This window comes from Trichechus manatus, unplaced genomic scaffold (genome assembly GCF_000243295.1).
Source record: "Trichechus manatus latirostris isolate Lorelei unplaced genomic scaffold, TriManLat1.0 scaffold00168, whole genome shotgun sequence".
Lineage (NCBI taxonomy): Eukaryota > Metazoa > Chordata > Mammalia > Sirenia > Trichechidae > Trichechus > Trichechus manatus.
The window spans coordinates 3,666,523-3,693,166 of record NW_004444104.1 but is presented as its reverse complement, the minus strand read 5'-3'; the positions used below and the strand labels follow the sequence as shown (position 1 = coordinate 3,693,166).

Sequence of the window (26,644 nt, the reverse complement as noted above, 5' to 3'; positions counted from 1 at the left end):
CACTCAGCTGCTAACCAAAAGGTCGGTGGTTTGAACCCACCAGTAGCTCCAAGGTAGAAAGATGTGGCGGTGTGCTTCTGTAAAGCTTACAGCCTAGGAAACCCTATGTGGCAGTTCTACCCTGTCCTATATGGTCTCTATAAGTCAGAATCAAATCCACAGCAATGGATTTTTGGATTAGAAAGTGTTAAAGGAGCCTGGTTGCTAACCAAAGGTGGGCAGTTCCAACCCACCAGCCTCTCCGCAGGAGAAAGACCTGACAATCTGCTCCATAAAGATTACAGCCTAGGAAGCCTATGGGAGCAGTTCTACTCTGTCCTATAGGGTCAGTATGAGCCGTAATCCACTCGACAGAAATGGGTATTAAGTGCCATAATACACTGTTCTCAGCTTCTGGGACATCAGTGAACAAAACACAGAAGACTCATGCTGTCATGAAATTTACTAGTAAATATAATGCCAGGGGTGACAAGTGCTGTGAAGAAAAATGAAGCAGGAGAAGGGGAATAGAGAGTGATGAAGGTGCTCTTTATCTAGGGTGATACGGTGGCTCTGAGGCAGAGACTGAAGAAGGTGAAGGGGAGAGCAATATGGCTATCTAGAAAGTATTCGAGGTAAAAGGTAGAGCGGTCTAAGAGTTTGGGAGCAAGAGGCCAGCAAGGATGTCACAGTCAGTAAGGGAGAGAGGGGCAGAAGAAACATCAACAAAGTAGCCAGGGGCGGATCAAAGAGGGCCTTGAAGGACTTCACATTCACATAACCTCTAAAATGCTTTTGCATTTTCAAATGCCTCTCTTGTCCCTGATCACTGGCAGCATGACCAGGAGATACCACATTCTTTCTTGCAGGTCTGAGAACTCTCTGTGTGGCTTATACTGATTTAACTGAGAATGACTATGAGGAATGGCTGAAGGAGTATAAAGAAGCTAGTATGGTTTTAGAAGACAGAAGTAAAAGACTAGAAGAATGTTATGATACCATTGAAAAGGTAACATACCCCATATGTACATAAGTGAAGAAAATCCACTCATCAGTGTTTTCATATCTTGATGAGGTTTTCAAACACAATTAAATTTTGTTTTTTGTTTTTTTCCTTCGAAAGCATAAATCTGTCCGATCACACTGAAAATTCATAAACTATGTCCTTACATAATAGTTCAAAGTATTTCCTCCTCTTCTGAGTCATATCCTGATCACTTCAACCTTGTTATTCTTTTTATAATAACTTTTCCCATAGCAAAAGAACAACATGTTCATTATAAAAAAAAAGCAAGCTAGAATAGTAAATGATAATTACCTGTAATGTTGTGCTAATGCCTGAGTTCTAGTGCATAAGCTTCCAGTCTCTTTCTTTATATGTGTATTGTGTATGTGGTATTCCACTGTGTGTTTACTTAACTCTCTCTCTCTTTCTCTCACACATACGCACACACATATATACACATAAAACACAACATTTTCCCATACAAATTAGTTCATGCTTGTATACTGTCTGACACATGAATTTTTCCCTTAATAAATTGGGAACATTTTTCCATTTCATTGAATATTCGTATATGTTAGCTTCTTTGAATACTCCTGGGTGTTCCATTGTATGGTTGAGTAATTTGTCATTGTACTTGCTATCCTGTGGTGGTTATTTTTCCTGTGGGAATCTCATGCACCCTGGGTGCTATGGAGGGTAACTGTGAATTTGCTTCAGCTGGGGCCTCTGCAGTTTCACAGATCCCAGGACAATTTTTATGTTCGTTTCTTGACTTGGGGTTCTTTTGTCATTTGGTTGCATGAACTCTGCATCTCATTTCTGCAGGCCCTTGATTGACCAGAACAAATTTAGGCCGGGGTGGTTTCTTGGGGATATTGCCCCAGATCCTTTTCAAAACCGTAAATTAGAAGGTTTGGAATCTAACCTAGCTTCATGTCAAATGCATGAACGTTCAGCAGTCTCCTTCATGGGCGATTTATTCAGCATCTGTTGACAAATCACAGTGAAGCGAGTTTAACTTGTTTATGTAATCCACCTCTTCCTTGTGTTTCCATTCTGGAACCTCCATTGGTCCTTTCCCAGCTGTAACACTGGCCACTGAAAAGAAATCTGGGCAATTGAAAAGTGGCTTCTGGGGCTTGAAAGACTATACAAGTATTACTATGGTGATTATTTTTCAGTTAAATGGCTATATTATATTAAGAAATACAGAAATGGTCATTCCTATCCTTACCCAGCAAGAAAGAAATGAAAAGTCTTTTAAGAGTGATTTCCTAAAGAAAAATGCTCAAGAAGCAAAGAAGGTCTGTGGCCTCAAGAACTAGGAAGGGAGTCAGGAAATATCTCTCTATAACTGAAAAAAAAAAAAAAAACCACAACAATATGCAAATTGTTTACTTAATTTCATTTCAGATTGTATAGAAATAGAATTAATTTTTGTGTATTGATATTGTATTCTGCAACCTTGCTGAACTTGTTTTTTTAGTTCTAATTGTTTTTAGTAGATTCTCTAAGATTTTTTATGTACAAAATCATGTCATCTGTGAACAGAGATACATAGAGGCCTGGTATTTTCTTCATGGGTAGATTTTTTTTAATCACCAATTCAATCTCTTGATTTTTTTATAGTTATATTCAGATTTTTCTATTTGTTTTGAGTCAGTTTTGGTAGTTTGTGTCTTTCTAGAAATTTTACACTTCTTTTTGATGACCTAATTTGTTGGCATACAATTATTCATAATATTCCCTTATAATCCCTTTAATTTCTGTAAGGTAAATAGTAATGTGCCTTCTTTCATTCTTGATTTTAGTAATTTGAATTTCTCTCTCTTTTTTTCTTTTGGTCAGACCAACTAAAGTTTTGTCATTTTTTTTTTAAATATTTTCAAAGGACACACTTTTAGTTTTGTTGATTGTTCTCTATTGTTTTTCTATTCTTGATTTCATTAATTTCTGCTCTCATCTTTACTATTTCCTCCTTCTTCTTGCTTTAGCTTTAATATATTCTTCATTTTACAGTGTCTTAAAGTGTAAGGTTAGGCTATTGATGTGAGATTTTTCTCTTATTCTAATATAGGTACAGCTGTAAATTTCTCTCAAAGAACTGATTTAGCTGCATCTCATAAGTTTAAGTATATTGTGTCTTTATTTTCATTTATATCTGAGTATTTTCTATTTTTCTTAGCAATTTATTTTTTAACCCATTGGTTGTTTAGGAATGTTTTCTGTTAATTCCACATATTTGTGAATTTTCCATTTTTTTTTTCTGTTATTAAGTTCTAATCTCATTTCATGATGGTCAGAGAACTTGTTTTATATGATTTCCATACTTTTATATTTATTGAGATTAGTTTTATGGTCTAGCATGTGATCTACCCTGGTCAATGTTTTATGTGAAGTTGAGAAGAATGTGTACTCTGCTGTTGTTGGGTGAAGTGTTCTATAGCTGTCTGTCAGATCTAGTTGGTTTATAGTGTTATTCAAGTTTTCTATTTCCTTGTTGATGTGTTTAGTTGTTCTGTCCATTATAGAAAGTGCATATTGTATTCTCCAACTATTATTGTTGAATTGTTCCTTTCTTTCTTTGGTTGTCAGTTTTTGCGTAATATATTTTGAGGCTCTGTTGTTAGGTGCACATATGTTTATAACTTATGTTTTCTTTACAGATTGTCCCTTTTATCATTATAAAGTGTCCCTCTATGTCTTTTTTGGTTTTGTTTTAAAGTCTATTTTGTCTGATATTAGTATAGTCTGCCTATTTGTTGTGTGCATGATCTATCTTTTTTCATCCTTGTACTTTCAATCTGTTTGTATCTCTGAATTTAAAGTGTGTCTCCTGTAGAAAGCATATAGTTTGATCTTTTTTGTTTATTTTTATTTTAATTTTCCTCCAGTCTGACAATCTCTGCCTCTTGATTGGATTAACACATGCACATTTAATGTTATTGTTTATATAGTTGAATTTATGTCTGCCATTCTACTTTTTTGTTTTCTATATGTCTCATGTCTTTTTTGCTTCTCTTTCCCCTTTACTGCCTTCTTTTGCATTAAGGGAATATTTTCTAGTGTAAAATTTTAATTCCTGTAGTGATTTTTTTTCCTATAATTTTTTAATAGCTACTTTATTAGTGATTGCTTTGTTGTTGTTGTTAGGTGCCGTCAAGTCAATTTCAACTCATGGCAACCCCATGTGATAGAGTAAACTGCCTCATATGGTTTTCTAGGCTGTAATCATTATGGGAGCAGATCATCAGGTCTTTCTCCCACTAGGTGGGTTCTAACCACCAATGTTTCAGTTAGCAGCTGAGTGCTTAACTGTTGCATCAGCAGTGCTCCTCACTGATTGATCTAGGGCTCACTATATACAACCTAATTTATCAGAATCTACTTCAGCTCTATACTGGCTTAAAGCTGGTGAGATATAGAAACCTTACTCGCATATAGCTTTATTCCCTCTTCCTCTTTTTTGTGCTCTTGTTATATATATTACATCTATGTGTTTTACAAACCTAACAATACAGTCATAATTATTAATTTTATAATTTTATGTGTTTTAAAGAAGGTGAGAGAAGAAAGAGCAAGTATATATTTATTGAGCCTATTATGTAACCTTTTTATTTACCATTTCTGGTTCTCTTCTTTTGTTGATTTGAGTTACTATTTGGTATTATTTCTTTACTACTATACAGCTTTATTCTCACCACATTCTTTGGGTAATCATTGTCAAATATGTTTCTATATGTTACACATCCCTAGATGGTGCAAAAGGTTTGCCCTCAACTACTAACCTAAAGGTTAGCAGTTTGAACCCACCCAGTGGTGCTATGGAAGAAAGGCCTGGCAATTTGCTCTGTAAAGATTACAATCAAGAAAACCCTGTGAATCAGTTCTACTCTGTAACACATGGGGTCACTATGAGTCAGAATTGACTCCATGGCAACTAGCTTTCTCATTTCAAGACCTGTGTTTGTTTCAATGATACCAGTTAGCTCTTTATTCTTAATTTCAGGTACTCATTAGCAATATATTGACAGCAGCATGAATAACATTTTTTAAGTTTTAAATGAGGACTGAAAAGTTCACAGTTAACAAAGACCTTAAAGTAGTCAGTGTAATATCCCAAATAACTGACTGACCTGTGCTAAAAGAAGTAAAGGAATAAAACTTCTAAGGAATAAAAACAGGTTTGGTTTGGTTTGGTTTTTGGCTATATGTTACAGGCCCAATAATACAGTTATATATATTATGTATTGTTTTGTTCAAGTGTATTTTAAATCAGTTAGGAGAAGAAATATGTTGGAATTGACTTGATGACAATGGGGTTTTGTTTTTTTATGTCTTGTATAATTACATAATTACCTTTACTGGTGTTCTTTGTTTCTGGTATGGATTTGAATTACCACCTGGGGCCATTTGCTATCAGCCTGAAGAACTTCCTTTAGTATTTCTGGTATGGTGGGTCTGCTAGCAAAAAATTCTTTCAGTTTTTGTTTATTTTGGAATGCTTCTATTTTGCTTATTTTTTGAAAGTGTGAAATCTCTTTCCCTCAGGTTTTTCTAGGTATAAGGATTTTGGATGATAGTTTTGTTCTTTCAGAAGTGAAATATGTCATCCCGTTGCCTTCTGGCCTCCATTGTTTCTGATGAAAAGTCAGAACTTTTTCTTATTGGGGTTCCCTTATAAGTGACAATTATTTTTCTCTTTTCAAGATTTTGTCCTTTTTCTCTTTGTCCTTCCACATTTTATTATGATGTGTCTGGGCATGGCTCTTTGTGTTGATCCTAGCTGGAGTTTGTTGAGCTCCTTGGACGTGTAGATTATTGTTTGTAAGCAAATTTAGGAAGATCAGCTATTTTTTTTTTAATATATTTTTCTGCTTCTTTATCTGTCTCCTCTCTTTTTTATATTCCTATTACATGTATGTTGGCGTAATTAATGGTATCCCACATTTCTCTGAGTCTCTCCTCATTTTTTTTGTCACTGTTTTTTCTCTCTTCATTATGTCTCTGCATAAATTCTATCAATCTATCTTTAAGGTTGCTGATCCTTTGCCAGTTAAAATCTACTGTTGGGCACCTCTACTGAGTTTTTTTTTAATCTCAATTGTTGGACTTTTCCACTCCAGTATTTCCATTTGCCTCTTTTTAAAAATGATTTCTTTCTCTTTATCTTTATCTCAACATATCTTCCTTTACTTCTTTTAGCACATGTCCTTCAGTATCCGAGATATTTCGATGGCTGTTTTGAGGTCTTTGTTAAATGTGACATCTGGTCCTTCTCACAGGTTTTTTTGCCTGCTTTTTTTCTGTTAATTGGTCATACTTTCCTGTTTCTTGGCATGTCTCATAATTTTTTGTTGTTGTTGTTGAAAACTGGACATTTCAGATTATTACATATTGTAGCAAATCTGGCTACTTAACCCCTCCCCATCTGAGGTTTGTTGTTTGCTTGTTTATTTATTTAGTGACTTAGATGGACTATTTTAGTGAAATCCCTCTCCCTCATAGTATGAAGCCTTTATGCCAGTACTCAGAGAGTTCACCCTTAGTCATACACACAGTCACACTGGATGACAAATGGCAGGGGTTTCTTTGACTGTCTCTTTCTCTGACCTCTTTATTAAGTTGTCTGCTTCTACTGGTATAACACCCAGCTGTTAGACTCAATTAGTGAATTGCTGACTGTTTTTGATAGTTCCCTCAGATAAAAATTGCCCTACTCTCTGATCCAATTAAATTTGGGCCTCTTTGTAAGGGTGGATTTTGAGGCCAGTTTTTAGGTTTGTTCTGACCCCAGGGGGGCTCTGCTTAGCTGTCTCTTTCTCTAGTTCTTTCTGGGAAATAAGCTGGCCTGTTTTAGTTTGTTCTCTCGTGGAGCTGCCAGCTCCCCTTAGTTGCTTACCAAAAAACAAAAACAAACTCCATTGCTTTCAATAGCATCCTTTGGCTTGAACTTCCTTCCCCACACTCTGTTTCAAATAAAGTCAGTTCCCTTGGAGACAGCTTTGGAACTCTCTGTTTATCTGGCCTAATTCTACCTCTGAGAAAAATTTCTGAGCCAATGCTTTGGAGCTTGGAGTTGGATACAGTGGCCTGTTTATCTTGGAGTGGCATCTTGCTTTATGCACAGGGCTTCTGTCAGTGTGGAACCTCCACCCTATGAGTAAACTGGGGTGAGGGCAGTCAGAACCCTGGTATTCTCAGCCTACTATGATTGAGGTAGCGCCTCGTTTCTATAGGTGAGGACTCCCCAGCCACTTCACTGAATTCCCGTGGAATTCTACCTCTGTAACATGGAACTTATATGAATAAGAAATGCTGATGGCCTGTCCCTCCCAAGGAGTATCCCTTGACTGGGAGCGGGGGAAGAGGAAGCCCCGTCTTCTTGGCTGCACCTGCCTAGATTGGAGCTTCTGTTAAGCTGATCTGGAAGTGAGGAAAGAAGGCAGTGTATTGTGGCTCAAGTTCCATAGACTGTTGCTGTTCTTACCAAGATTTAGTAGATTTTCTTGAATATTTCTTCATGCTGTATGCCTTTAGGAAAATTTCCCATGACTTTAAATGTTATTATATCTTAAAAATAGTTTTCAACAGTTGTGGGTATTTTGCTGGGGAATGTGTCCATAGAACTCCTCATGCACCATCCTGGAAGTAAGTCTCTTAAATAATTTTTTTTCCCCTTGTAGCCCAGTTTTTATTCCTGCTTTCTCTTTTTCTCACCCAAAATATCTTCTATGGTATCCACAATGTATTATTAATTTAAACGAAAAGCAAATTACCAAACAGAATTTATGTTACTATCCCATTTTTTTGTGGACTAAAAATAATGTGAGTGTATATCATATATATATTTAACAGCTTTATAGAGATATAATTAACCTACAACATAATTTACTTATTTAAAGTGTATAACTAAATAGTTTTTAGTGTATTCACAGAGTTGTACAACCATCACAGCAGTCAATTTTAGAACATTTTCTTATCTGAAAATGAAGTCTTGTACCCTTTAGCTGTCAGCTTCCCCATCCTTCCATCCACCCTGGCCGTAAGCAGCTACTAATTTCCTTTTTGTTTCTGTAAATGTCTTCTGGACATTTGATATAAATAGGATCGTAATATGTGGTCTTTTGTGACTGGATTTTTTCATTTAGTATAATGTTTTCAAGGTTTATCCATGTTGTAGCATGTATCAGTATTTCATTCCTTTTTATAGTTGAGTAATATTCCATTGTGCCACGTTTTATTTATCCATTCATAAGTTGATAAGCATTTGAATTGTTTCTACCTTTTGACTATTATGGACAATGTTGCTATAAACTTCTGTATACACATTTTTGTATGAACATGGCTTTCATTTATCTTGGGTATATACCTAGCAGTGTTTTACTGGGTTATAAATATGGATAACCATTTTAGGAACTGCCAGACTGCTCTTCAAAGTGGCTGCACTATTTTACATTACCTCCAGCGGTATATGTGGATTGTGATTTCTCAATATTCTTGCCAACACTTGTTGTTACCTGATTTTTTGATTCTTGACAACCTAGTGGGTGGAAGTGGTATCTCTTTGTGGTTTTGATTTGCATTTTCTTGATGACTAGCTATGTCAGGCATCTTTTCATGTGTTTGCTGGTTATTTGTATATGTTTTTTTGAAAACTCTCTATGCAGATCCTTTGCTCATTTAAAAATTGGATAATGTGTGTTTATATTACCAAGTTGTAAGAGTTCTTTATATGTTCTAGGTACAAGTTCTTTATCAGATATAAGATTTGCAAATACTTTCACTCATTCCATTGCTGTCTTTTTCTTGGTAGTGTCTTTTGAGGCAAAAAGTTTCTAATATTGATGAAGATTGTGTCATCTATGAATAGAGATGGTTTTACTTCTTTCTAATTCTAGTTGGAATCTGGATGCCTTTGTATTTCTTTCTCTTATGTAACATCCCTGGTTAGAACCTCCACTACAATGCTGAATGGAAGTTGCAAGAGTGGGCATCCTTATCTTGTTCCTGCTCTTAGGGGGAAATCATCAATTCTTTCTTCATCAAGTCTGTCTTTGTCATCTAGTGCTGCTCCAACAGAAATACCACAAGTGGATGGCTTTACAAAGAGAAATTTATTCTCTCACAGTCCAATAGGCTACAAGTCCAAATTCAGGGCATCAGCTCCAGGAGAATGCTTTCTCCATTGGCTCTGGAGGAAAGTCCATGTCATCAGTCTTCCTTTGGTCTGGGAGCTTCTCTGAGCAGGAACCTCAGGTCCAAAGGATGCGCTCTGCTCCCGGCACTGCTTTCTTGGTGGTATGAGGTTCCCATGTGTCTCTGCTCACTTCTCTCTTTTATATCTCAAAAGAGATTGCATTAAGACACTGATCTTGTCAACCTCATCACAGTGATAGAATTTACAACACATGAGGAGATCACATATAATCTTATCATAGTGGTAGAGTTTACAACACATAAGGACATCACATCAGATAACACAATCATACAATACTAGGAATCATGACTTAGCCAAGTTGCTACACACATTTTTGGGGGACACAATTCAATCCATGACAATATTTCATGATAAAAATTAATTGTTGGGAAAAATAGGGCTTCTGTCCTGAAGTGGCACATGTAAGGCACCTCTACTGCTCTACACGCAGAATCAACATCAAGATATTTCAGAAGTGTAATTTTTGTTTCCAGGGCAGCTGGTTTCATTGGTCTCCCCTCAAGAAAAAATAATTGATATATATACACTACATAGAAAAACTCAGTATTATAAAAAAGTGGCAATTCTCCTTAAGTAATCTGTAATTCAATGCAAAGTAGAAATGCATCAGATTTCCAGCAGGATTTTCACAGAACTTGACAAGTTTGTCCTAATGTTCATATAAAAGTAGGAGAAGGCTAAGAATTATCAAGATAATTTTGAAGAAGAATAAAAAAGGGGTCTTACTTAACCAGACATCAAGACTTTAATAATAAGGTCATAATAATTAAAGTAATAGGTAATATTTGTTGATGATAATATAAATTTATGATTTATAACATTCTAATCATTTAAATATGTTAACTCTCACAGCAATCTTATGAGTAATCTTATTTTCCCCACTTTAGAGATGAGAATATTAAGGAATTTGAAGTAATTTATTTACATCCACCAATATAATAAATTGTAGAGTTAGGGCATTAATCTCAGAGCCTGTGCTCTTAATGCTAATCCTATACTATAAATGGATACACCAGTGGAAAAGAACAGAAAATAAAGTGTGTGTGTGTGTGTGTGTGTGTGTGTGTGTGTGTGTGCTTGTGTGTACATATATATGGGACTTTGCAGAATAAATAATTAGGCTGCATATATTTTGTCAAAATTTGCTCTTATTATTCAAATTTGAAAATATTCTAACTTTAATTAGTATTAAAAATACCTCTTTCAAAAAACATCTAGGAATTTATGCTGCTTGGAGCCACAGCCATTGAGGATCGCCTTCAAGCACGTGTTCCAGAAACCATAGCAACTTTACTGAAAGCAAACATAAGAATATGGGTCTTGACAGGAGATAAACAAGAAACTGCAATTAACACAGGTAATACATAAAAAGAATTTTTAAAAATCTGGCTATACATGTATACTAAATATATCCTGGTATCAAGAATGTATGGCTGCGCATTCTTAAAGTAATTGTTTTACATGTCTTTGGAAAAATGGAGTGCAGAGGAACCTTCCCATGACAAGACAAAAAATTTGAACATATTAGGCAAAGCAGACTAGAACATATTAGGCAAAGCAGACTATCCTGTCGCCTTCACATTCTTGAAATATAGAATGCAGAATGGTAACATGAGTAATATGTAGCTTCTTGTTCCTTCTTTGAAAACTTGAAGTTACAGTATTTTGTCCAGTTGTATATATACAGTCATGTGTATACATAACGTCCATTTGGGCAACATCCAACTGCACATATGTCCGTGGTTGCATAAGATTATAATAGAGTTCAGAAATCTCGATCGGAGGATGTATTAAATAATTATGAAGAAAGGAGGAAGTATGACATAGTAGCCTAGGATAGTGGGAGGGTTAATGGACTAGTGGACAGCTGCTGAAATAAACACATACACTTGCACACATCACCACACACACCATCTTCCTGGTGTAAACATTAACTCTCAGAAACAAACACTAAACCTATAAGGAAGAAGAAAAACACTTTCCTAACTTGCTCAACATTTGCATAGATCTCCTTCTAAATCAAATTACTGCTTCACATTATTTTGCCCCGCAGTGTTAGTTCCTTTCATTTATCCAATAGCTTTTAAATAATGCCTCTTTGAGCCTTTGGAGTGCTGGTGGTGCAGTGATTAAGAGCTCAGGTTTCTAGCCAAAGGTTGGCAATTCGAATCCACCAGCCAGTCTTTGGAAACCTATGGGCAATTCTACTTAGCACTATAGGGTTGCTATGAGTCAGAATCAACTCAGTGGCAACGAGTTTTTGGTTTAGTTTTGAGCCTTTGGGAGGAAAAGAAAGTGACTTATTGTTGAACCATTTACTTGTTAATTGTTTCCTCAGCTTAACAAAGCTCTATTCCTCTAGCTTTAAAATGACTGCTTATATAAAGACTCAATGAAACGTTTAGGTAAAGGCTCATCTATCTCAGAGTATAGTTTCATTCTTCTAGTTACAGATATAATTTTGTATTTGGACCTACTACAATTTACCAGTTTAATTTTTTAAATGGAAATGACTTGAAATTTTCACAATAAAAGATTATTCTTGAGGCATATAAATTCATTATCCTATTGACTGTTATTATGAGAACTGCATGAGTTTATTTCTTTTAATAATACCTAGGATTTTATTAGTATACTAGGTATACTACTGTTTATATAGCAGTTTTGATACAACAGAATTTGGCTTTCTCAAAGACTTGATATTATTATAAAGCATGAATCTGAGCTCATGTCATAGAAAAATAGTAAAAATAAAAATCACAGATATTTAAAACTATGGATTTAGCCACTAATTATATACACCCTCTCAACCATTACTATTCAGATTGTTTTGCTATAGTCATGAGACAAAGACTATGATGAAATAAATAAACAGCTCCTTTAAAAAGAAATCTTATGGGAGGCTTTGAGTCATCAAATATGACATTGTTATTTCTCTCTCTCTAGCATATTCCTGCAAATTGATATCAAGTCAAATGCCTCGTATTCAGTTGAATGCACATTCATTGGAAGTAAGTGGTTTCTAAAAAATTATATTTAAGATGAGTCTAACTCACTTGTCACTTGTGATTGCCCACCCCTTAAAATCTATGTGAGGTTGCCTTCAACTCCTACTTTAAATCCATTAGAAAATCCAGGTGTTTCCCATGATTCTTCCCCAAGAAAAGCTGTGAGAGTTTGTTACCACCAGACTGGCCCTACAAGAAATGATAAAGGGAGTCCTTCTGATGGAAATGGGATTCTTCCCATTTGATTGTGCAAATCCTACTGGTATTCCATTGTAAGCCTTCTGCCTCTGATGAAGTCTTGAACTACACTTAGTCTTGAGGCTAGTCCTTTATCACCATGCTGGGGTCACACCAAAACCAGGGCCTAGATCTCATCCTTTATTTTAAAGAGAAAGGAAAAGAAATTTCTCTGCACATATAGCAGTCTTTAATGAAAGTTTGAGTAGATAAATGACATTTACATTGTAACAATGAGAAAAATATGAGATAAAATATTGAATATCTTTGCCCTTAAAAATTAAATGGCATCTTCTGGGAAGATAGTGGCATGAACAAGTCAAAGATCCTGATCCTCCCTGTATGAACAACAAGAAAAGCAACTAGAAATCTGTACTCAACCCTGTAAGGACTCTGAAAAAGTGGACAAATGATGGTAGCAAGGAGGTGAAATTCAAAACAATATAAGGACAAATTTTAAATGATAGATCTCTTTTTCCACTATTTTTGTCCCTTCCCCCAGTACATCGGCCAGAAGACTGAAGAGGACCCCCAGTTGCAGCCCCAGGCAACCCATGGTCCCCCTGTTCACTAAGAAGGGCCTTGATATCTGACTATGAAGTAAATAGAACAGACCTCACTGTAAGACTATATAGGGTATATATTCTGACCAGTCTGAGAGTAGCCTAAAGGACTGAAACCTTGGTCTGGCATGAACCAGAGCTCATATGCAGCAGGTGAGGTAGCAAAGAGCAAAGACTGAAGATTGTGCCAGCCTGAGGGAAAACTGATCATTGTGTATTTTTTGATTAGTCTAGGAGCTGCTGAAAGGACTAAAATCTTGGCCTAGCTTGAATCAGAGCTCTCCCAGGGTGAAGGAGGGAGCAGTGAGCAAAGACTAAAAGCTGTGACCTCCTAAGAGTTTCGTTCAGAAATTAGTGCTTTCTTAAGCACTGTGTATGTGGGGGAATTGAGAAAGCTAACACATTGTAATATTCTAATATCCCAGTTTCAACAAAAAATAACAAGGCACACACACACACACACAAGAAAACAAACAAACAAAACAAAAAAAAGTACAAACGGAAATGATGGCCCATTCAGAAGAACAATATGAAGGAAGAAGACAAATTATCTTTATGGAAGTTCAGATAATGAACAAATTAGAGGAATATAACACAACAATATTAAATATGCTCAAGGAACTAAAGGAAAACATAGACAAAGAACTAAAAGAAATCAGGAAAATAATGCATGAACAAATGAAAATGTAAGTAAAGAAATACACACTATAAAAAGAAAGCAAACAGAAATACTGAAACTGAATGATACAATAGCTGCAATGAAAAACTCATTGGAAGGACTTAAGAGCTGATTTGAGCTGTCAGAAGAAAGAATCAGCAAACTAGAGTATACGGTAATAAAAATTATGCAGTCTGAGGAGCAATAAGAGAGAATGCTCAAGACTGCAAGACTGCCTAATGGAAATGTAGGATACTATCAAGCAAACTAAGATACACATCATAGGAATCTCAGAAGGAGATGAGAGAGAATGGGACAGAATGAATATTTGAAGAAATAATGGCTGAAAACTTCCTAAATCTGATGAAAGACATGAATCTGAAAATTTAAGAAGTTCAACAAACTTCAAGTAGGATAAACTCAAAAAGATACACACCGAGACACATTATAATCAAACTCTCAGAAACTAAAGAAAGTCTTGAAAGCAATAAAAAAGAAGCAGATTGTTACATACAAAGTATACCCAACAAGATTAAGTGCCAATTTGTCCTCAGAAACATCAAAGGCCAGAAGGCAGTGGAATTACATTTTTAAAGTGTTGAAAGAAGAGCACTGTCAACCAGAATACCATATCTAGAAAAAATGTCCTGAATGACTGAGGGCAGAAGTAAGACATTCCTGACTTCCGGGCAACATGATGCTATACACAGAAGCACCACACCGTCCCTCCACAGCAAAGACCCAGAAAACTAAGTCAAACAGAGACAAATGTCAATCCTGGAACCCTAAGCATCCAATGAAGAGATAAAGAACTCAGCCAGGCACCGAATGGAATAAGAAACTGACAGAGAACAGAGAGTGAGGAGACATACGTGCAGAGGTCCCCTATCAGCTAACGCAGCACAGATTCACCACCTTGGGCTCCTGTCACAGATTGGCTAACAGGGAATATGGGAAAGCAGCTTCACGGAGCTCCCAGCAGGAGACTGAACAACCAGTAACAAGCAACATATGCTTTCCCACCCCCTTACCCTTCTTTATCCCCCACTTAGCCTCCTCTGCTTCCTGCAGCCACAGTCTCTTGACTGGAAGGCACCGGCTTCAGCACTATGCCACTTGGATTCCACCCGCCCACACTGGCCAACTCCCTGAGTGCCATTTGTCTGTTGCTGGTGTTGCTTTTTTCTGCTTCTTTGGGTTCTTCCATACCTCTCACCACCTCCTCCTCCTTTATCTTGAATACTGGGCTCCATGTGCCATCTTTGCTTCTTCTTGAAAGGCTGTGAAATGCCGCTCGACTGTGGAACTGCTTCCCGGCCCATGCCGCCACACTGGTGGGATCCCTGAGGCTTTTTTGTTTGTTTGTTTTGATTTGTTCCGTTTTGTTTGTTTTCTTTTTCTTTTCTCAGCCTAGAGGCCCCTTCTAGCCAGGCTGTACTGTGCAGCTTGGGAGCTACTTCCCCATTCTGAGCAGCTGCATGGTGGGATCTCTGTTTTTTTGTTCTTTTTTTTTTTTTTTTTTATTTTGTTTTCTTTTCTCTCTTCTTTCTTTTTGTCTTTCTTCATTTCTCAGTTTCTCATCTCTGTATACTTACTTTCTCTTCCTGTCTCCTGAATACTTGGCCACTGTGTGACACCTCTACCCCTTCTAGCCAGACTGTACTGGGAGCCACTTCCCCAATCTTCGCAGCTGCACCAGTGGGATCCCTGGGGGATTTTCTTTTTTTTTAATTTTTTTTTTCTTTTACCCTTTTTTCATTATTTTTATTTTCTCCTTTTGTTTTTCTCCATTTCTTGGTTTCTCATCTCTCCACTCTAATGCCAAGCTCCCTTAGCACTCTTTTTGTTTGTTTGTTTTTGACTCCTGTTTCTCTCTCCTCTTTCCCATACCCATCTTTGCTCCACACATCACAGTCTCTCCCCTTCTTCCGCCTATCTGCACTGTGTGCTGAATATCACACCCTCGAGCAGCACAGGCATGGCCTACCGGAACCTGCTCTGCACTGATTCCCAGCCTGCCCTGTCAGCACGAGTACATACCACAAACAACCCATCCCAGCAACTCCCCTTCAGCTGGACCTGCGCTGCTGCACCATAGCTGAGCGACTGACCCTGCCCATTGGACAAGGAGGTGAAAAGTATCATGCCCATAGATGAGCAAACAACAAAGAATGCACAGCCCACCTGCTTAGACATAACCAAATAAAACAAAAAAGCGGAACAAAACAAACAAATCTACAATCAATAAATGAGGAAAATAACTACTGAATGTCCCAAAGACAGCAGACAATATTGAAACATACTGAAAAACAGGACAGAGTGGTTCCAATAGGTGTCCAAAGTAAAACACCAGATGACTTTCCAGTAGAAGAAAAGGCACTAGAACTACCTGATAGGGAATTCAAATCTCTAATATTCAAGCTATCCAAGAGTTGAAGCAAAAAGCAGACAAAAATGAGGAAAAAATAGACAAATTCATGGAAAAGGCAGACAAATTTATTGAAAACACAGACAAAAAAAAAGAGGAAGAATTCAGGAAAATAATACAGAAGCAAAATGCCAAAATAAATTCACAACTAGAAATCATACAAAAACAACAATTAGAAATCCAAAAGATAAACAAGATTTCAGAAATGGACAGTGTGATAGAAGGGCTGAGGAGCAGGTTTGAAATGATAGAAGGCAGGATCAGCAAAATTGAAGACAAACACTTGGATATACTGTTTGAGGAAAAATCTGAAAAAAGAATGAAGAAAAATGAAGAAACCCTGAGAATTATGTGGGATACAATAAAAAGTAAAAATCTGTGAGTGATCAGAGTTCCAGAACAGGGAGAGAAAACAGAAAACACAGAGAGGATCATTGAAGAACTGCTGACAGTAAACTTCCCCAATATCAAGAAAGATGAAAAGCTGACCATCCAGGAAGCTCAACGAACCCGATATAGGATAGACCCCAAGAGAAAATCAACAAGGCATATCATAATCAAACTTGCTAAAACCAAAGACAAAGAATCCTGAGAGCAGCTCGAGAAAAACAAGAAGTCACATACAAAGAAGAAACAATAAGACTAAGTTTGGATTATTTGGCAGAAACCATGCAGACAAGAAGGCAATGGGAAGACATATATAAAACCTTGAAAGAAAAAAATTGCCAGCCAAGAATAATATATCCTGCAAAACTCTCATTCAAACATGATGGTGAAATTAGGACATTTTCAGATAAACAGAAATTAAGGGACTATGTAAAAACCAAACCAAAAGTACAAGAATTCTCAAAGAGAGTCCTTCGATCTGAGAACAAACAACATCAGACCACAGGCTGAATCTAGGACACAAGATTGTACCAGCAAGATAACCAACCTAGGAAATGAACTCTCAAGGACTATCCAAAACCAAAAGAACTACAGGGAACCAGACAGGTTAATCTGTAAATGATAACAACATCAGGACAATAAAAGAGAGAATAAATGGTGTAGGCATAGAACCTTCAAATGGAAAGGAAGCCTCTGAGTGCGTTTGAGCAACCAGCCTTTTGGCTAGCAGTCGAGCACTTATCCATTTGTACCACCCAGGGACTCCCCATAAGCTTTCTACATATCTTAAATTGAGTAATGAGTCTCTAAAATATACTTCTCTCTTAGAAACCTGGTACTCAGTTATGCAGATTTTCCCTTCATTATTCTGTTCTTCTCTTTTAAATATATTTGTAAAATTCTCTAAAATTTCTGTTCTGATATTAGTACCCTTCCATAATTTCCAATATTGATAATTTATTCTTACTTATACACTTTTAAAAAACAGCTTTACTGAGATATAATTTCTCTACCATGCAACTAACCCGTTTAAAGTGTACAATCCAATGGATTTTAGTACATTCAGAGTTGTGTAACCATCATCACAATCTAATTTTAGAACATTTCCATCATCTCTAAAAGAAAACCTTATATCCTTTAGCCATCACCCCCTCTATCCTGTTCATTGTCCCCCCAGCTCTAAGCAACCACTAATGTCTTCTGTCTCTATAGACTTGCCTAATCTGGGCATTTCATATAAATTGAATCATAAATTCAATCAGTATTTGACCTTTTGTGTCTGGCTTATTTCACTCAGCATAACATCTCCAAAGTCCATTTATGTTGTAGCATCTTTCAGTACTTCATTCATTTCTATGGCTGAATAAATGTTCTGTTGTATGGATATACCACATTTTGTTTATCCATTTGTCAACTGGTGAACATTTGAGTTCTTTTACCTTTTGGATATTATAAATAATGCTGCTCTAAACGTGGGTGGACCAGTTTTTCTGTGGACATATATTATCATTTCTCTTGGGTTCTATACCCAGGAGTGAAATTGCTGGGTCATATGGTAACTCTGTTTAATCATTTTAGGAACTGCCGGACTGTTTTCCAAGAGGCTGCTCTATTTTACATTCCTAACAACAGCATATAAGTGTTCAAATTTTTCCACATCCTCACCAACACTTGTTTTCTGACTTTTTTATTCTAGCCCTCCTTCTGGTTTTGGTTTGCATTTCCCTGATGACTAATAATGTCACACATCTTTTCATGTTACTGATATGCTTTTATAATCTCATTTCAGTGAGGTTTTCAAAGAGAAGAGGGCAAACCATGCCTCAGTCCACCATCTTGATTCAGAAGTTTTTTCACTTATATTAGAAATGAAGAAAAGAAAGAGATTTTTTTCCCCTTCTCTCTTTTAGGCTGCACAAATAGCAATTAATCAAAACTGTGAAGATCTTGGAGCCTTGTTGGGTCAAGAAAATGACCTGGCCCTAATCATTGATGGTGAAACATTGAAGTATGCCTTCCATTTTGAAATTAAGAGGAACTTCTTAAATTTGGCCCTTTCATGTAAAGCAGTATTATGTTGTAGGTAAGAACATATTCATTGTTTTATTTTTCTTGCTATATTTAGTATTGTTTAGGTAATGAAAATACAGACATGGACATAGAACATAACTTTTAGCAGAGGCAAAATTCTTTGTTGGGAAAATATATGATCAAGCAGAAGTGAAAAGACTTGAATTTAACTGTCAAGATTTACTAGAAAGTAGTTTATAATTTTTAATGGTAAATTGTTTGCTAATCTATGACAACATGAAAGAAGTCTTCAGGAGGAACAAAAGCCCCAAGTTTATTTATACCTATTGAAAACCCATTGCCATCAAGTTAATTCTGACTCATAGTGACCCTATAGGACAGAGTAGAACTGATCATAGGATTTCCAAGGAGCAGCTGGTGGATTCAAACTGCTGACCTGTTGGTTAGCAGCTGAGCTCTAAGTTTATTTATAGTGAGGGGCAAATCCAAAAAAACAGCCATTGATAACTAGAGGAGAATGAAATTATGAGTATTGGTGCATGTCAAAAAATTGATTTGTAAAAAGCAGATAATCTACAACAAAGATGGCTGGAATTGAGAAAATAATTAAACTCAATATACAGGAGCTCCTTGCTCTTCAAAATATTAAAATGGACCAATTACTAAAGGTTACTAATGCCTTGGACTTCTCAATATTCTTATGAGCATACTCCTCAGCCCATGAGGTACATAAGACACTTCAAATCTCTTCCTTAGATATCCCTTTGTGTTCACCTTCATTTGTCATCAGTTAAAAAATGCAGCAACTTCTGTTCTTCACTGGACTCTGACCCATCGTGTTTTTAGTATTCTTTAGGACTCTTTGTACTAGTCTTCTATCAGAACTCTTTGAGTTGCAAATGTCAAAGAGCTGAATTCAAATCCAGCTTATGTCCAGCAATTCCACTCCTAGGTATATACCCAAAAGAACTGAAAGCAAGCACTCAGACAGATACTTGTACACCAAGTTTCATAGTAGCATTATTCACGATAGCCAAAAGCTGGAAATGACCCAAGTGTCCATTAACAAACAAAGGGATAAGAGGAAGAAGTGGTTATTAGAAACCGAAAGGAGAGAGTCCTGCAGTAGTGAGCTGCAGTAGAGACACAACTAGAGATGACACTACAGGGAGAAGCTACGAAAACAAGACTTTTAACCTCACTCTCCTCCTTCCTTCCAGAGTCTGCTGGGACTTCTTATTGGCCACACGCAAGCAATATACTAACTGTTAATTATCTTGGGTTGTTGGGTGCTGTTGAGTCTATTCTGACTCACAGTGACCCCATGTGACAGAATAGAACTGCCCCATAGGGTTATCTAGGCTGTAATTTTTACAGAAGCAGATCACCAGGTCTTTCTCCCAGGGAGCCACTGAGTGGGTTCGAACCACCAACCTTTTGGTTAGCAGCTGAGCACTAAGCCACTGCACATTTACCTAGGTTTTGGTAATTCAGTACCTTATATTCTCCAAATACTAACTCTGTAAGTTTAAATGTCCCCATTAAAGGAAGAGTAAAAATAAATGAATACAAAATTGAAATCCATCACCAGGCTATATTCTGAACTGATGAAAATAATTTGGGTGTGCAGTTGGCAGGGACAGAGAGCAGGCTACATCTCTAATTTTATTCATGGCTTTAAATTTTTTATTTAATTTTATTATTTTTCTATACATTCTGCTAACATTTTATCAAAGATTTTTTGTCTATGTCCATGAAAGTATTTGTCTGGTTTTATTTCTTTCAATGTATTTAAAAGGCTTTTAGTATCCGGATCATTTTGGCCTTATAACATGAATTGAAAAGTATTCTTTTATCCTCTATTTTTTTAAAACAGTTTCTGTGGTATTGGCATTATTTCTTCCTGAAATGTTTGATAGAATTCACAGTTGAAGCCGCTTGGGCCTGGTATTTTCTTTGTGGGGAGGTTTTAAATTAATAATTCAATTCCTTTAGCAGATATTTTCTACTTCTTGAGTCAGTTTTGGTAATTTGTGTCTTTTAAGAAATTTATCTATTACCTAGTTCTCAAATCTGTTGGTATAAAATTTTTCATAATATTCCTTTATTATTCTTTCAATTTCAGTGTAATCCATGGTAATGTTCCTTCTTTCTTTCCTCATATTCCTCATCTCTCTCTCTAGTTTCCTCTCTCTCTCTGATTTTTCTCTCTATATTTCTCTTTCTTTCCTTGATCAAACTAGCTAGGGCTTTACTAATTTTGCTGATTTTTCCAAAGGGTGGAGTAACTGCCATTCAAATTCAGCTACATGTAGATTCCATCACCTGTGTCAGTTTGTTGTACTGTGGTGTCTTGCATATTGTTACAGTGTTGGAAGCTATGCCACCAGTATTTCAAATACCAACACAGTTACCCATGGTGAACAGGTTTCAGTGGTGCTTCCAGACTAAGACAGACTAAGAAGAAAGGCTTGGCAGTCTGCTTCTGAAAATTAGACAATGAAAACTCTATAGATCACAAAAAGATATTGTCTGATATAGTGCTGGAAGATGAGCTCCCTAGATTGGAAGGCACTCAGAATACACAGTGGCCACAGTGGACTCGAGCATACCAACAATTGTGAAGATGGCACAGGACCAAATAATGTCCTGTTCCATTGTACATGGGGTCGCCATGAGTCGGAGCTATCTCAATGGCAATTAACAACATGTAGATTATTGCCGACTCCTCTGTAAAGACTTTTAGAACAATGTGAGGTAGAACAAACAAATAAAAAAAAATGGTGATTGTTTCTGTGTTTCTTTTTAGGTTATCTCCCCTCCAAAAGGCTGAAATAGTGGACATGGTCAAGAAGCATGTAAGTGCGATTACCCTCGCCGTGGGCGATGGGGCCAATGACGTGGGGATGATCCAGACTGCCCACGTAGGCGTGGGCATCAGTGGGAACGAGGGCATGCAGGCCACCAACAACTCAGACTACGCCATTGCACAGGTCAGAGCTGGGTGAGCAACTGGGCAGGCAGGCTTTGACGAGACCTCCAGCCCACCCTGAGGTTCTATATGAGCAGCCTGTCAGCATACTTGGGGTTTGCTCTAGTTTTGTCTTACACACTTTAGAGTAGTAAAGATTTCCTTGACCAAATTGCTGCCACCAAGAATCTAGAGCCTTGCTAATAATAATCTCTGAATCCCCAATCTCTCCAAATCTGTATTACGTGCTTTGCTTTGTGGTGTCCCTTGATAAACAATTCTCCAAAACACATAATCTCCCCATTTCTTGTCTTTTCTTTTTTAAAGGGGGCTCTGCCTCTTGTCAGGCATTGAAGAAGAGCTGTGGCCCAGTGATTTATATTTATGTGCACGTTTATGTGTGTGACCATGGCAACTGCCTCGTGCGGCTGCCATGAGCTGATTCTGGGGGCAGCTGCCATCCTTTGGCTTTAATGACCCTGAAGTCAGGAGACAAGCAAGTTGCTTACCAGAACAATGTTTTGTTTTATTCACTTATAAAGTGGTATCTCCTAAACCAAGATATACCGTATTTTTATGCAAATAACACACGCCTTCTATGTTTGTTTGCCAACCGTGCCCTCCTCCCGAGTGGTGTTTTCATAAGCGCTGCTATGCCAAATTATTTTGCTGTAAAAATACAGTATTCCCTAAATATCTTTTGTTTTCTATCTTCCTCAGGCAAAATTACCACCATCTTGTTAAATTAAAGGAGCCCTGGTGGCGCAGTAGTTAAAAACTCAGCTGCTAACCAAAAGGTCAGTGGTTCAAACCCACCAGCCTGCTCCTCGGGAGAAAGATGTGGCAGTCTGCTTCATAAAGATTTATAGCCTTGGAAACCCTATAGGGCAGTTCTACTCTGTCCTATAGGGTCGCTATGAGTCGAAATCAACTCAACAAAAATGGATTTTGTTTTGGTTTCGGTGTTAAAGGAAATTCTCATTGATACTGCTGTTTCTTAATTGATGAATGGAATCAGATAATCTCATGATTTGGGGGATGGAGATTTTGATTAGATTTGTCATTCCAATCATTACTGAAACAAAATCTGTTGTCTCCGACTCATGGTAACTGCTCTCCATAGGGTTTTCAGTGGCTGGCTTTTCAGAAGTTAATTGCCAGGCCTTTCTTTGAGATGTCTCTGGGTGGACTTGTACTGACAAACTTTTGGGTAGCAGCTGAGCACTTAACTGTTGGCACCAACCAGGGACTCATGCCCTCATAGAGGGGAGGCAAAACAGAAAACAGTAATTATGATAAATTAATAAATTATACCTTATGTTAGAAGATGCTAAGTGCTATAAGAGATGAAATTTTATGTATGTATGTATTTATTATAACAAACTGGGAACTGATTCTTTAGTTCTTTCAGCTAGCTACTTCACCTGACTCTACAGAAAGATTACTGAGTGAGCCTGAGTTTCTCGTTTCTGATAGGACATTGTTTTCCCTAAATAATATGACCCTTTCTCATGACTAAGGTTCTAAATGTGTATCAGATTAAAAGAAAAGCCTTGCACATGGCAGTTGAAAAAAGTCAAGCACCATTTAGTGAGCATAAAAGCTATATTTGGTGTTTTTTGGACAATCAGAGAAGATAATTTTATGAGACTTTAAAGAATTCCTTAGGCATGAACTGCCATGTCAGCTGGCTACAGAATTGGTTTTGGTCTGCTCTCTTTCTATGTTGTAATCTATACATAGGGACCTGCTGATGCTTGAAATATTGGGAAAACACTATTTCCTGTCACTAAAGGATAGGTGAGTTTGAACTTGAATTGACTGTTGTTTCTGTCTTTTAGTTTAGTTACTTGGAGAAGCTTCTATTAGTTCATGGATCTTGGAATTATATTCGAGTGACTAAATGCATATTGTACTGTTTCTACAAGAATGTGGTATTGTATGTTATTGAGGTAAGAAAGAAGATAAACTTTCTTTCATTGAGGAAGTAGGTCTTCTCTTTGACATCAGGCCTGGTAATTTAAATTTTTTTCATATTTATCTCTTACATATTCCTGCTTTATGTTTTGTTCACATGAAAGTGGTCAAGTAAAAGATGTTATGGCATCATGGTGACATACTGATATACTCTGTGGTAAAAATAGCCTGTTTGGAACTGGAGTCTATCTTTGCCTGCCCTCGATCCTTCCAGTGATTAAACACCTCAGAAATATCTAGGCCTTTTTAGCTGTTGTTGTTGTTAGGTGCCGTCAAGTAGGCTCCAACTCATGGCCACCTTATGTTTAACAGAACAAAATATTGCCTAGTCCTGCTCCATCTTCATAATCATTGGTATGTTTGAGTCCATTGTTGTAGCTATTATGTCAATCCATCTCACTGAGGGCTTCCCTCATTTTCATTGACTCTCTACCAAACATGATGTCCTTTTCTAGCGATTAGTCTTTCCTGATGATGTGTCCAAAGTAAGCAAGATGAAATTTCACCTTCCTTGCTTCTAAGGAGCATTTCAGTTTTATTTCTTCTAAGACTGATTTGTTTGTTCTTCTGGAGTCCACGGTATTCAATATTTTTAGCCAACACCACAGTTCAAATGCGTCAATTCTTCTGTCTTCTTTTTTCATTGTCCAGCTTTTGCATGCATATGAGGCAATTGGGAAGACCATGGCTTGGGTCAGGCACACTTTAGTCATCAAAGTGACATCGTTGCTTTTTAGAACTTTTAGCTGTATTCCTACTGAAATGAAAAATCTTTATCACAAGGCTATTGTTGTCTCTCTTAACACTTCTACTAAGGGATACTACTTCCACAAGAGGGCCTTATTTGTCAAATGTCCTCTCTTTTCTTTTGTATCTATGGCTATAGTTAGCATTGGTGATTAAAGCGACTGGAAACAGAAAAACAAACATTTAATTAGTACTGTTTCCACACCAAAAATAAATAAATTTGCTGCTGCATACCTGCTACTGTTTCCAGGGAAGGTGGTCTCTGGCTCCTCACACTGCAGTCAGCACTACTAGTTCCCATCTGACCCCTTCCTCTCCGTGAACACGAATTCTAGTGAACAATGGACTCTGTCCTAGACAGCTAGACCTATTTTTTCCCTTAAAATGAACCAAATAAAATTTGTATAACTGCATTTTTCATAGAATCTGTAAGTTTGTCATGCATTTATTGCTTCTAAAAAAAAAAAGTTCTTTCTAGAGTGTCATGTGTAGGTGTCTGGGATATAGAGTGCAGGTAAATAATGAATCTTCTAAGCACTATCCTGACTTCAAAATACCTGCAGAAGCTTTAAATTTGGCTGTGAAAATATATCTTTTAAACTTTTTATTTTTAAATAGTTACAGATTCACAAGAAGTTGCAAAAAAAAAAATGTACAGAGAGGTCCCATGTACCCTTCATCCAGTTGCTCCCTACGGTAACATCTGGCAATAACTAGTACAATATGAAAACCAGAAATTGGCATTGGTACAATCCACAAAGCATATTCAGATTTCACTAGTGTTATATGCACTCGTGTATGTGTGTTCATGATCCGTTTTCACTTATTTTTTGTATAAACTCTAAGGTTTAGATTGTGTTTAATTATTTTGCCCATGAATGTCCAGTTGTTCCAACGTCATTTGTTGAAAGGCTATCCTTCTTTCACTGAATTTCTTTTGCACCTTGTCAAATATCAGTTGAGCATATTCATGTGAATGACTTCTCTAGTCTGATTTATGGACATATACATCCATCCCTCAACCAATACCAAATTGTCTTGATTATTGAAGCTGTATAGTAACTCAGAATCTACTCGATGGCAGCAGGTTTGTTTTTTTTTGGTTTATAGTAAGCCTTAGTAGTGGCTAGATTCCTCCCACTTTATTATGTTTTTTCCCAAAATTGTCTTAACTATTCTATATCCTTTGCCTTTCCATATAAATTTTAGAATAAGTGTATCTATGTCTACAAAAAACTTTGCTGGATTTTGATACAAATTAACATTAAATCTATAGATTGATTTGGGGAGATCTTTGTGTCTTTACTATGTTGATTTTTCCAATCTACAAACACGGTATGACTTTACATTTATTTACATCATCTGTGATTTCTTTCATTAGCATTTTATAGTTTTCAGTATACTGATCCTGTACATGCTGTTTTAAATTTATACCTAAGTATTTCATATGCTTTGGAGTGATCGTAAATAGTATTGTGTTTTTAATTTCAATGTCATTGTGTTTGTTGTTCATACATAAAGATGTGATTGATTTTTGTATATTGATTGTTTTTCTCTTTTTTTTATTGTGGTGAAAACATACACACCAAAACATCTGCCAACACAACAACTTTCACATTTACAACTCAATGACATTGATTATATTTTTCATGTTGTGCCACCATTATTGCCATCCTCATCCAAAGCATTCCACCACCATTCACATAAACTCAATACCATCTGTTATGGATTGAATTTCGTCCCCTAAACATATGTATTGTAAATCCTAATCTCTGCCTGTGCTTATAATTTGGGAATCGATTGTGTTTGCTAGGTTAGTGAGGCAGGATTAAGTTATGACAATGATGATTCCATTATGTTTATTATGTTAATGAGGCAGGATTAGGGTATATATTGAGTCAATCTCTCTTGAGATATAGAAGAGATTAAACAAGGCAAAGAAGAGAAATGCCAAGCCACATGAAGATCTCTCAGGAACAGAAGCTCAAAGAGACAAGGACCTTCCTCTGAGCCAACAGAGAGAGAAAGCTTTCCCCTAGAGCCAGCACCCTGAATTCAGACTTCTAGCTTCCTAAATTTCGAGAAAATAAATTTATTTTTGTTAAAGCCACCCATTTGTGGTATTTCTGTTGTAGCAGCGCTATATAAAACACCTCCTGAACAAAAACTTCCCCCTTTCCCCTCCCTCCCACCCCAGTAACCATTAATAATCTTTGGTTTCTATAAGTGAGATCATCCAGTATTTGTCCTTTTGTGGTTGACTTACTTTACTCAGCATAATATTTTCAAGTTTCATCTATGTTGTGGCATGCATCAGGACTTCATTTCTCTTTATGAATGAGTAATATTCCATTGCATGTATGTGCCATATTTTGTTTATCCAGTCATCTGTTGAGGGACATTTTAGTTGTTTACACCTTTTGGCTATCGC

General features: G+C 36.8%; 1 protein-coding gene and 1 non-coding gene across 2 annotated transcripts in view; both read left to right on the top strand.

Annotated features, from left to right (window-relative positions):
* LOC101349662 (phospholipid-transporting ATPase IB-like) overlaps positions 1-26,644 on the top strand; it is a 188,367-nt gene that overhangs the window by 119,586 nt on the left and 42,137 nt on the right. The window contains exons 22-27 of the mRNA XM_023740918.1: positions 849-988; positions 10,425-10,563; positions 12,153-12,217; positions 18,398-18,570; positions 21,328-21,511; positions 23,331-23,441. Coding sequence (XP_023596686.1) covers positions 849-988; positions 10,425-10,563; positions 12,153-12,217; positions 18,398-18,570; positions 21,328-21,511; positions 23,331-23,441 — 812 coding nt within the window. The remainder of the gene's footprint in view (positions 1-848; positions 989-10,424; positions 10,564-12,152; positions 12,218-18,397; positions 18,571-21,327; positions 21,512-23,330; positions 23,442-26,644) is intronic.
* On the top strand, positions 9,578-9,705 carry LOC111822381 (U11 spliceosomal RNA). The gene has a single exon (XR_002825647.1). It is a non-coding gene; the product is annotated as a U11 spliceosomal RNA (small nuclear RNA).